Source organism: Podarcis tiliguerta (assembly GCF_965153285.1).
Source record: "Podarcis tiliguerta genome assembly, chromosome: 14".
Taxonomy (NCBI): Eukaryota; Metazoa; Chordata; class Lepidosauria; order Squamata; family Lacertidae; genus Podarcis; species Podarcis tiliguerta.
The window spans coordinates 14,167,740-14,180,150 of record NC_139547.1 but is presented as its reverse complement, the minus strand read 5'-3'; the positions used below and the strand labels follow the sequence as shown (position 1 = coordinate 14,180,150).

At 41.1% G+C, this 12,411-nt stretch overlaps 1 protein-coding gene across 1 annotated transcript; it reads right to left on the bottom strand.

Moving 5' to 3' along the window:
- Window positions 1-930: 930 nt before the first annotated feature.
- DUT (deoxyuridine triphosphatase) lies at window positions 931-10,567 on the bottom strand. Its single transcript, XM_083412351.1, has 6 exons — window positions 9,435-10,567; window positions 7,117-7,208; window positions 5,401-5,445; window positions 3,235-3,309; window positions 1,315-1,385; window positions 931-1,073 (listed from the first exon to the last, which is right to left on the bottom strand). The coding sequence occupies exons 1-6, from the start codon at window positions 9,593-9,595 to the stop codon at window positions 1,017-1,019; spliced, it is 501 nt and encodes a 166-aa protein (XP_083268477.1). The 5' UTR covers window positions 9,596-10,567; the 3' UTR covers window positions 931-1,016.
- Between the last annotated feature and the right edge of the window lie 1,844 nt (window positions 10,568-12,411).

Genomic DNA, 12,411 nt, shown 5'->3' with positions numbered 1-12,411 from the left:
TTGGAAATGTGGGTTGGAAAGTCTGTTGGCACAGAAAGGGGCCATGAGTGGGATACCCCAGAGGAGACAGGGGTTGGGAACTGTTGCTAAAGTCATCTGGATATCCTGTTTTCTTTAAAAGGCATTTGGTTTAAGTGGAAATTCTAATTGCTCTCCTCACTGCTGTGTTTTGTTCATTTCATTATGAAGATGTTAATCTGCTTGTTGGAACTGTTTTATGGATTCTGTGATTGTTGAATATTGCCTCTTTTCTTAATTTTCATTTCTATTGAGATTGAATTAACAAAGTATTGGTGAAGGCAGATTATAAACACTTAATAGTCGTTTCTCAAAAAGCGAGTCAGATGGTCAGTTAAGGACCCAGACATAAATAGTATGCATTCCTAAACATATTCCTCTCAATATTTCATTCTGAGTCAAGAACTGGGTGGGAAGCATAAAATCTGATGAGCAATTTCTGTGTTGCATATTAGTTTGAGAGATGCGGATCACGTCTGTTGCACCTAGGAATAGGACCATTTATGTTGTGGTATCCCATTACGTAATAGCCTCTCTAGACGTACTGGCATCACTGTTGGCTTTTAGAATAGAGTCGTTCATATTCTAGGCATTTGCCAGGTGATCATTTTATTATTTTCTTTGCTTCTTGCTGATTTCATTTCAGTCTTTATTTTAAGTGTGATTTTATAAACTGTTTTTTTTGTTATGACTTCACTGATATTTTGTAAGTAATTCTGTGAAGAGCTTCAAGTGCCTTTTGTAGTCCTTAATAGTTTTCACTTGAAAAATTCCTCTGCGCTCTACTAGCATGATATTGACACCTACTGAACATAAGTAGGCAGAGAATAGTATGTTGTAACACATATTCAAGTTATTTTCCTTGAATAATGGTTGCAACTTCAGCAACTCTGTATGAACAGAAAGCAAGTCTACAAAAAAAAAAGTTTTATTTATACAAAAATGCTCTATACAAAAACAATGGAAATGAAATCATTTACTACAAGTAACAGCTATCCTTATTTCTGGCCAGTTGATCCAAAACCTCCTGAGCCACGTTCTGTTTCATCCAAAACCTAAAAGATAGATATGTGATTAATTTCTCAAAGTCATTGTCTCTTGTTCCACAATTTTGAAAATCATGTGACCACCACAATATATTTCATGTTTAGGTACAAAATTTAAAAAATGCAGTGGATAGTGAATGACAAACTCTTGTGCTAAAGTATAATTCAGTAGCAAGCAGGATTTAATTCCTCTCCTTCCTTTTAAAAAGAATAAATCAGCTGTGGATACAAAGTATGTGAAGTTCCTTACCTGGACTTCTTCAAGCTCAGGATAGTAGATGCGCTCACAGATCAGCTGGGCAATCCTATCCCCCTTTTTAACTTCAAAGCCAAGTAAAAAGGGTTTAAGAATTCACAGTATCAACACTTTAAGAACACTACAGTATAAATTATCCTGCAATTCTATGGCTCCTTACTAAGCATATATATTAACTCAGTACATGTGAGCTACGTAATCAAGTTTTGAATTAGCCGCCACTACGGTTGTAAACCAATGTTCTAACAGCTATACAGCCAGTTAGCATGTCTGCGTGAACCAACTATTAATTTTAGAAGAAAACGTGATTTAAAATCAGTCTGATTTAAAACCAATCTACCCTCATTCAGTCCTCCCAATCACTGACTAGACCTAAATTTGCTTAGCAATGCTGCCTGCATCCTGTTCCATCAGACTATGTCTTGAATCCATTACAGTGGTACCTCGGGTTAAGTACTTAATTCGTTCCGGAGGTCCATTCTTAACCTGAAACTGTTCTTAACCTGAAGCACCACTTTAGCTAATGGGCCTCCTGCTGCCGCTGGAGCTTGATTTCTGTTCTCATCCTGAAGCAAAGTTCTTAACCTGAGGTACTATTTCTGGGTTAGTGGAGTCTGTAACCTGAAGCGTATGTAACCTGAAGCGTATCTAACCCGAGGTACCACTCGGGTACCTCGGTACAGTCTTCATTCATCTTCAAAGTTTGGTGATCCAACTTCAATTTAATACATCACTATGTATTATTCTGATTAAATATTTAACTAGATGTATTACTGAAGTGGAGTTTTGTTTCACCACAAACTCTAACATTTTTAATAACATCTTGAGCAGTAATTTGCTGCTGTAGCTAGTGATGTTAAATTCTTGAGAATAATCTTTTGGAGAATATTCTCAATGAATGAGAATATTAGAGAATTTTCATTAGTTAATATACATGTTTAGTCATGGATAAACTTGTTCAGATGGCAATCAAAAACTGTATCTATACTTTTATTCAATGGGGCAATACAGTGAATTCACATTCTTCAAAAAATAAAAATAAAGAGACCTCAACTGTTTAAATCAAGACCACCTCACATGCAGTTACGCATAATTGTATAGGCCTAGGTACTGTATAAAGCATTAAAGCTACTTTCTGGAAAAACAAAACAAAACACTGTATGGCCAAGGGTACAGAATTGCTAAGAATAAGGTCACACCAAAATAGAAAAAGGGCTATTACATATACTTGAAATACATACGAATTAAATTGTTCATCAAATTAAATGAATAGCATTTTTAAAACTAAAATAAAAATGTTTTCTGTAGTTGACATCTCAGAACTTACAATGGTGAATGACACAATGCCCAGTAATGTAACTGGATCAAAAAAATTACTATTCATTACTTACACTGGCAATATCACAGCTTGACTTATTATTTACTATATCTTTTAAATGTGGGTTGTAAAACTGGTTCTTACATTAGAATTTACAGTTTGTGGAGAATATTCTCTGGAGAATTTTCTAGCAGAAAATATTCTCTAGAATATTCTAGCAGAGGATATTCTCACCTCACATCACTAGCTGTAACAAGAGGACTATTGAACCTGAAAACACAAAGCAATACTGTAGAGAAGTTCTGCTATTTACTTTCCCTTGGAGATGCTTCTTAAACTCCAGGAAGAATGGTCATCTTCTAAAATACAGACCAGGCTAACTGCACAACCCTAGCATATTGAAACTCCTTTTGTAAATGAATCACCAAGGCTAAAATAAGGCCGCAACCAGCTCAAAGTTTTAAACTACATTAGATCTTTCATATTGAGGACTGGAATGTTTACATGTTTCTAAAAAGGACACAATAAAAGAGAAAGCTTTTTTAAAAAACTACAAAGTTCAGGTGGATATCTACACTTCAAAGTTTAATTCTTACCTTTAAAAGGTTCCTTTCCAAAGTTAAATAGTACAACACCAACATTTCCTCTGTAATCCTCATCAATAACCCCAGCTGTAATACATAACATCAGGTAATGTAAGAAAGTAGATGTTTTTCATTATACATTTATTAAGGAATTCCACCTTTTACTTGACTGCTAGGAACACCTGAATATTGAAATAAGAAACTGATTTGGATGCAACCGGTATCACACTGAAGTGGGCTAGTTCAGATGTAACATTTATGGCTCAAGACAAGAAAGGGCACTGGGTCTGCATGCTTACCTTCATCCTTGTTGGCTAGCTTTGATGCTTCAAGGCCTAGTCTCTTTAAATCAGGCTCTCCAGATGTTGCTGGACTCCAACTTCCACCAAAGATGAGTTGCAGTCTTCCAACATCTGGAGGGCGCAGGTTTCCCACCTGCTTTAAACCACTGTTTTATGTTACACCCAAAACAGGCAATTATTGCTTAATGCCAAATTACAAACCACAATAGAAGGTGAGGGGAAGAGTTCAGGCCAGATAACTTGTTTCCAGTTTAATAAATAAAGTATTCTTTCTTTAACCAGGTTTAATACAACAGCACTGGTTCAATATCAAAACTCCAGCCTTAAACTTGCAGTTAGTTTCAAATTCTATTCTGCAGCAGCAGTGGTCATAAAGGCCATTTATAGTGTAGAATTGTTACAATTTTACTTTAAAGAGGGGCGTGAAGGGAGCCACTGCTGGCACTTCTTACATAAACAGCCTTGTCTTCTCAGTACTGTACAGTGGTACCTCCAGTTGCGGACAGGATCCGTTCTGAAGGTCCGGTCAGATCCTGAGGTTTCCGCAACCTGAGGACCGCTTCTGCACATGCAGCGAAACCCAGTAAAATACTTGCGGGTTTCCCTTGCGTGCATCCCTAAGTTTACATAACCAGAGGGTTTACGTAAACAGAGGTACGACTGTATTAATACAAATTAGCAAAAGCTACAGCAAGGGAAGTTCAGAACAAGTAGACAACTCTTTCCTATTTCCCTCTACTTGTGTCAAAGCAGCTAAAGTAGATAATAATGGGCTGCTCAAGGAATTTAACAGCAAACCAAATAAAACCATGTAACAGAATACAGATACAGTGGAACCTTGGGTTGCGAACGTGATCCATGCAGGAGGCACATTCACAACCCGCCGCGTCTGCGCACACGACGTGATTTGGCGCTTCTGCGCATGCGCCAAAACCTGGAAGTAACCCGTTCTGGTACTTCTGAGTTCGGTGCAGTCCGTAACCCGAAAACGTGCAACCCGCGGAAGTTCATTGTGGGTGTCAAGAATATTAAGGAATAAAATGAAAATCTGTACTCTCCCTGCCAGATTAACAATATACATTTTGTTGAAATCCTTCATTCCAAAACCACACACATGCAGATTATGGAAACTTCCATAATGGCTTTTTCAGAATTACAATAACCTTCAACTATTATTGCAATGACAAAGTTATGCAAATGGAATGGTCAAAATGGGGCCAAGTTAGATGTGGGTATGTAGCATAAAGTGTATTTCCCACCTCAACTCCACGTGGTCCCCTAGTAATTCAGCACTAAATTCTCTCCATTTCGTTATACCACAAATGTTGCATATAACATGTGCTTCCTTTAAGTTGAAAATGTTATGAAGTAAAACATGCCTCAGGGTCTTTGGGCACCTCATAGCCTCATGAGAGTATATGCTTCAGGGACTACCTAAAAATCACCACAGTAATGAGATTTTGCAGTATTTTGCAACTAAAGCTATGAATCTAGGGTTATGGTACACATAGCAGCATAAATGTCAAATCCATGTTAATTTCATGCTCTACTGAAACAGCTAAAGTAGTTTGTTGAAGGCTTGTGTTGAGTGGCAGTTGCAGCAGCGGTGGAAATAATATTAGAACAAGCCAGTTAAAGGTTTTATGAAGCGAACTTTTATTCCTGCAAAGTAGCATGAAGCTAAACCTCATTTGACTGAGGATGCAAACACCTAGGATAGAGATCTGATTTATTCCATCTACAAATTAGCCATATTAGATGTCTCAACTGCTTGTGAACACAGCTGTCACTTTCAACAATATATGTTTCTACTATCAAATACTAATATATGATAAAGCCATCAAGTGTTAAAAAGTGTAAGAAACAAGTGACTTACCGCCAACATCTATGAAGTGGTTTGCGGCTAAACCAGAGCGAGGAGCTAAACAAAAAGAAAGGAAAATAGTTTTTAAAAACAAAAAATCAAAACTAATTTTTTGTAAAATGTACCTCCATGGCAAGTTGTTCACATTTCACAAATATTTCCAAAATGTTTCAATTAACAGCATTATATAGTTTCTTTCAGCAATAAAATAAAACACAAAGAGAGCCAGTGTGGTGTAGTGGTTAAGAGCGGTAGTCTCGTAATCTGGGGAACCGGGTTCGCGTCTCCGCTCCTTCACATGCAGCTGCTGGGTGACCTTGGACTAGTCACACTTCTTTGAAGTCTCTCAGCCCCACTCACCTCACAGAGTGTTTGTTGTGGGGGAGGACCCACTTTGAGACTCCTTAAAGGGACTGAAAGGCGGGATATCAAATCCAAACTCCTCTTCTTCTTCTAAAATAGCTTTAATAAGAGAGCTGTCTTGCATTTAGAATAATTGTTTGCATGGCTGCACTCACACTAGTGAGCATTATTAAGTGACACATATGGACATGGCTAACTTGGTTAAGGTAGCCAGGATTAAGAAGGAACGCTCTATCCACACTTCTTGTTCAGTGTTGTGGTATCTGGTGTGGTTATTCCCAACTTCAGTAGAAACCTACATTGCTTGACAAAACCGCTACAGTACATGTTGCAATCCTTTTCAGTTAAGGTGGGGAAAAAACATTTTAGCCCATCAGTGTAGGTTTATTACTCATTTTATATAAGCAAAAAGGTACTGCAATCATACAAGGACGTTAAGCATATACAAAAATTCTTGAAGGACTGGAATACAAATGATGTGTTGAAGCAAGTTGCAACTCAAATGAGTTCACTTCTGTGCTGGTACTAAGCTCAGGACAACTACAAAAGGAAACACACACTAAATTTGCTTTCATTTATTGAAGCTAAATGCCCACTGAAATGTTTTACAGAATCACATCCCAAAACCCTGATCTGTTAATAACATGGAACCAATAAGGGAGGCAACCCTGGATTTAATCTTAAGTAGAGGTCTGGACCCTGGCAAGAGGTAAGCATTGTTGGACCAGCTAGAAATAGTGATCATGGTGCTATCACAATTCACCACTTATGTAACTGGACAAGAAGTCTTTAACTGATTTCCAAAGAGAAAATTGCATTTGCAGACCCAACAAATTTTAGGACTGGACTTTATGGGTGATTTTTGTATAATTATCAGATTTCCAAATGCAAAGCAACAAAAAAACCAGGCTTCAGATACATAAAAATTAAGGTGTTCCAAATTTAGTTTTACATAAATGAATTTATTAATATGGCTGCTAAATAAAGCTTTAAGAGAGGCTACTAAAAAGTTGCCCTAGGCTGCAAACCCGTAAGTACCTTATTTTTCCGTGTATAAAACTAGGTTTTTTTCCTTAAAAATGTCAAAAATTAGGGAGCATCTTATACACAGATACCTCTTCCCCCATTTTCTTAAATCTGAGTCCCCCAAAATACAGGGCGTCTTATACATGGGGCATCTTATAGACGGAAAAATACAGTACTTATTCAATACAAGGGACTATAGAACTAATGTACTCCTGCAGGTTTCGCAGATCATTTCCAGGAAATACTTATAGAGAATTTACATTCTTATTGCATAGTTCTCAGGAGAATAGTCTTAAGAAGCAATTTGCAAGATTAGAAGCTTTCTGTTTTGCAACTTACCTACTCGACCATAACATCCAGAAGGAAGGGCAATCTGAATGTCTGTTTTCACTACAGCCTTCCCTGAGGCAGGGATTTCAATGTCATATGCACTAGAAAAGCAAGCAAATTTATGTTATTACCAGAAGAAATACCAGCATTCAGACCAGCATTCAATTTCTAGGCATAACTAGCCAGGTGTTCTGGGAGCTCACAATGACTGAAGGGAATGGCCTTCCTCTGCCATTGGGCCCCAGAATGTGATGAATCACATGTGTCAAAATTCCCTTTTATACATCAAGGTATTTTCTATCTGGTCACTCTAGCTCTGAAAAACAAGGAATTGTATGGGCTGTAAACATTTCCGATTGGGTTGCATGGTGGAAGGTGGAGATAAGGATAGGTCCTGGGTGCAAATAAAAATTAAAATAAACTGAAGACTAAAATTGCCCTAGATAATTGCAGCATAAAGATAGTAACGCCAGGTTAGCAATCTAAAGGGGTGCTCAAGGCTACTGTTTTGCACTAAAGCCTGCCTCCAGGCACATGAAAATGAAGTCACTTTGTGCTCTACGACCACCCCATCTCAGATTAGGTGATGTGTCTCTCAGGCAGGTTTTGAGGAGTGCTTGAATTACCGGGGGGGGGGGGGGAGACCCCCCAGCTATTAGCCACCTTAAGCACCACAGTGAGGAAATGCAAAACAATACATTTAAATAATAAGTATCTTTTTGTGACAGACCCATAGCTAATGACTGCAGGAGGAAGAAACAATTTAGCCAAAATTCTAGAAATTCAGGGATGGGATTTGTTTCATTTGGAAAACCCCTACTTGTTTAAGGGTGAATTCTGGACACAATGGAGATGTAAAAGATGTGGATCATCATAAAAGATGCAGAAGGAAATGATTAATAATAGGACCCACAAACGGAAGGATGGAAGCCCAGGAGATTCCTTGGAATCTTGTTTTTATTATTTATGTTTGATATATCTTTGCCTTTGGTCAGGGCCCAGCCTGACTCCCTCCTCTGGCAACCTGCACAGAATTTTGCTTAACGGTTGCCATTAATTTGACTTTAATTAATTTTTATAATGGAATGTTTTTAGAATGTTTGATTATTTGATTGTTTGATTATTTAATTGTTGTTAGCCGCCCTGAGCCCGGCTTCGGCTGGGGAGGGCGGGATATAAATAAAATTTATTATTATTATTATTATTATTATTATTATTATTATTATTAAAATTTTAATTTGAAAAACCAAATAAAATTTTAATAAAATAATAATTATTATTATTATTTTCACCCTGCCCATCTGACTAGGTTGACCCAGCCACTCTCGGCAGCTTCCAGCATATACCAAAACATAATTAAGCATTTAAAGCTTCCCTATACAGGGCTGCCTTAGCCTGTAAAGGTAAAGGGACCCCTGACCATTAGGTCCAGTTGCGGACAAACTCTGGGGTTGCGGCACTCATCTCGCTTTATTGGCTGATGGAGCCGGCGTACATGTGGCCAGCATGACTAAGCCGCTTCTGGCGAACCAGAGCAGCGCACGGAAACGCCGTTTACCTTCCCGCTGGAGCGGTACCTATTTATCTACTTGTACTTTCACGTGCTTTCGAACTGCTAGGTTGGCAGGAGCAGGGACCAAGCAATGGAAGCTCACCCCGTTGCGGGGATTCGAACCGCTGACCTTCTGATCGGCAAGTCCTAGGCTCAGTGGTTTAACCCACAGCGCCACCTGCATCCCCTGCCTTAGCCTGATCCATCACTAATTCACCCAGTCCTCTTAAAGACACAAATAGCAGGTGTGGGGCTGAATGCACCGACTCCTGACCTTGATAAATGGGTTGTGGCAACTCTCTCTCCCCAGCCTGTTCTTAAAAGTGAAAAAGGCTCTTTCCAGGATTGTTAAAACACTGAGAAGCAAGCAAGATTCAACCACTATTTTTTAAAAAATACTGTTAAATCACTCTGAGAAGCAGGCAGAATTCTAGCACTATACATTTTATATTGTTGAACCGCTCTGAGAAGCAAGCAGGATTCAAGCACTATTTTTTTAAAAAAATATTGTTAAACCATTCTGAGAAGCAAGCAGGATTCGATGACTATATATATTTTTACATTGTTAAAGGACTCTGAGAAGCAAGCAGAATTCCAGCACTATATATTTCTTTATATTGTTAAACCGCTGGGAAGCAAGCAGGATTCGAGCACTATATATATATTTTATATTGTTAAAACCGCTGAGAAGAAAGCAGGATTCGAACCCTCTCTCTCTCTATATATATTTATCCATTGTTTAGCGGCGGCGGTGGGCCAAAGCCCTCTCCCTCACCTGTACAAGTCATAGCCCGCAGCCCGGGAGGAGCCCTTGGAAGGAGCGGACGCGTTTTCCGACAGCTTGGAGAAGCGGAGTTTCTCGCCGGGAGCCTCGCAGCCGGAGACCTTTGGCCTCTTGCTGGGGGAAGAGGCGAGGTCCGCTTCAGAACAAGGCATGTTGGGCGCGCGAAAGAGAGAGAGAGAGAGACACAAAAAGGCGGGAGAAACGGAGATAAGGAGAAGCGGTTAATCCTGAGGAGAATGAAGAAGAAAAGCCCGCGCTTTTCTCCTCCCCGCCTAACCGCCTCCCTCGCGCGCGCGAAAATTTCAACCAAAGCACCAATGGGCGCGCGAGGGGGGCGGGGCGAATGAGGGAAAAGGATGTGCCGTCAGTCACTCTTGTTTTAGAAGCAAGAGATATGGCGGGGGGGGGGGATATAGAGGAGCCCAAGCTACCCTCACATAACGACTTTCCGAGTTCGTAGTGGAACCCACCCACTTCCATTCATCCTTTTCTCCTGGATAAAGCGGAAGCTGCCCAAATTAGAAAAATGAATGGAGAAACCATTCTAGCGGAATTGTGGCGAGATAGCAGCCTGCCCTCCACCAGCAATAATAAAAAAAACCCTGCTAGCACGTTTGTAAAAGCTAAGCAGAGTCCGGTATGGGTTCGAATTGGATGGCAGCATGTTGAGATTCCTGCATTGCAAAGGGGTTCGACTAGATGACTCTTAGGAATCCCTTCCAACTCTACAGTTCTCCCCCCTTCCGCAAAAAAAGCAGCTCCATATTGGGGAGGGGGTGAGATTTGATTATTAGAATCAGGTCAAATAAATATATTCGTTTAAAACTATTGTTTTTAAAAAAGCCCACCGCCATTAGAAAGAAGACCCAAGTTAGTAAGCCTATGCACATTTTACATGGGAGGAAGTCTCCACTGAACACGATGGTGCTTACTTCCAAGTAGGCATCCATTGGCCAGTGTGGTGCAGTGGTCAGAGTGCTGGATTAAGACCAGGGAGACAGGGGCAGCGGTTTTTAATCTCTATTCAGCCACTCACTGACCTAACCTAACCTACCTTGCATGCTTGTTGTGAGGATAAAATGGGGAGCAGGCAGCTGAAGCACCTTGCATGACTTGGAGCGAAGCTTGGAAATTAATAATAATAATAATAATAATAATAATTTTTATTTATATCCCGCCCTCCCCAGCCGAAGCTGGGCTCAGGGCGACTAACAACAATAAAATAGTGCAACATTCTAAAAACATTTCATTATAAAAATTAATTAAAATCCAATTGATGGCAACCATCAAGCTTAAGTTCTGTAAAGATTGCCAAAGGAGGGAGTCAGGCTGCACCCTGACCAAAGGCCTGGTGGAACAGCTCTGCCTTGCAGGCCCTGTGGAAAGATGTCAAATCCCGCAGGTCCCTAGTCTCTTGTGACAGAGCGTTCCACCAGATTGGAGCTGCAGCTGAAAAAGCCCTGGCTCTAGTTGAGGCCAGCCTAGCCTCTCTGTGGCCTGGGACCTTCAGGATGTTTTTATCTGAAGACCATAAGTTCCTCTGTGGGACATACCAGGAGAGGCGGTCCCGTAGGTACAAGGGTCCTAGGCCGTATAGGGCTTTAAAGGTTAAAACCAGCACCTTAAACCTGATCCTGTACTCCACCGGGAGCCAGTGCAGCTGGTATAGCACCGGATGAATATGATCTCGCAGCGAAGACCCCTTAAGAAGTCTCGCTGCAGCATTCTGCACCCACTAGAGTTTCTGGGTCAGTCTCAAGGGCAGCCCCATGTAGAGCGAGTTACAATAATCCAGTCTGGAGGCGACCGTCCGTGGATCACAGTGGCTAGGTCAGGGCGAGAGAGGTAAGGAGCCAACTGCTTAGCTTGGAAGAGATGAAAAAATGCCGCCTTTGTTATAGCTGTAATCTGCACCTCCATGGAGAGGGAGGTATCAAAGATTACACCCAAACTCTTAACGGACGGTGCTGGCACTAATTGCATCCCCGCAAGAGATGGGAGTTGCCCCCTCAATCCCATATCGTCCCGTCCCGGCCAGAGGACCTCTGTCTTCGAAGGATTTAACTTCAACCGGCTCCCACGTAACCATCCAGCCACAGCTTCCAAACATCTGATCAGTGTGTCTGGGGCCGAGTCAGGATGGCCATCCATCAACAGATAGAGTTGGGTGTCATCGGCATACTGATGGCAACCCAGCCCAAAACTCCGGACAAGCTGGGTGAGGGTTGAGGAGGCGCATAAAGATGTTAAAAAGCATTGGGGAGAGTATCGTACCCTGAGGCACTCCACACACCAAGGAGTGGCACGATGACAATTCCCCCCCAAGCACCACCCTCTGTCCCCACCGGAGAGAAATGAGCGCAGCCATTGAAGGACTGTGCCCCGGATCCCCACGTCGGCTGAATGAATGCACTAAATAAATAAAATGCCCTTCCTGGCGATCAGATACCGTTTGCGCTCACATCCCACTTGCTGGCTTGCCATCTGATTGGCTGCTGTGATCCCAGGATGCTGGACTAGAATATCATGGGCCTTTGGCCTCATCCAGCAGGGCTCTTCTCTGTGTGTTTTTACATGGGTAAAAGATGCGTTGCTTGCAAGGCGCAGCCGCTTCTCAACCTAGCCTGCCTCACAGGGTTGTTGTGGAGGGTTCAACGAGGAAGGGGGAAGAGAACTATTTAACGCCACCTTGGGCTCATTTCGAGAAAAAAGTGGGAAACAAAATTGCAATGCAATGCAGTATGAAATGGAGTCCCATGCTGCTGCCCAGTTATTACAGCTACGCTATAAAAAAAACCAACTCACACAACCCCTCATTGTTTGCAATGGGGAGCTTTTTCTTCCTACATTCCTAATTTTGCAACCAGGAGAAATACAGCAAGACTAATAGATTTCTAGCGCAAACTCGTTTCTGAGTTTATTTAGGGAGCAATGACTTGGGTTTTTGGGGGGTGGAGAACAGGGGTCG

Excerpts from the sequence above, each read along its gene's own strand:
- DUT (XM_083412351.1), bottom strand. The coding sequence starts at position 9,595 with ATGCCTTGTTCTGAAGCGGACCTCGCCTCTTCCCCCAGCAAGAGGCCA. Across the intron at positions 7,209-9,434 it reads GCGGGCTATGACTTGTACAG|TGCATATGACATTGAAATCC; the intron begins GTGAGGGAGAGG and ends TTGCTTTTCTAG. Across the intron at positions 1,386-3,234 it reads TGGAAAGGAACCTTTTAAAG|TTAAAAAGGGGGATAGGATT; the intron begins GTAAGAATTAAA and ends TTGGCTTTGAAG.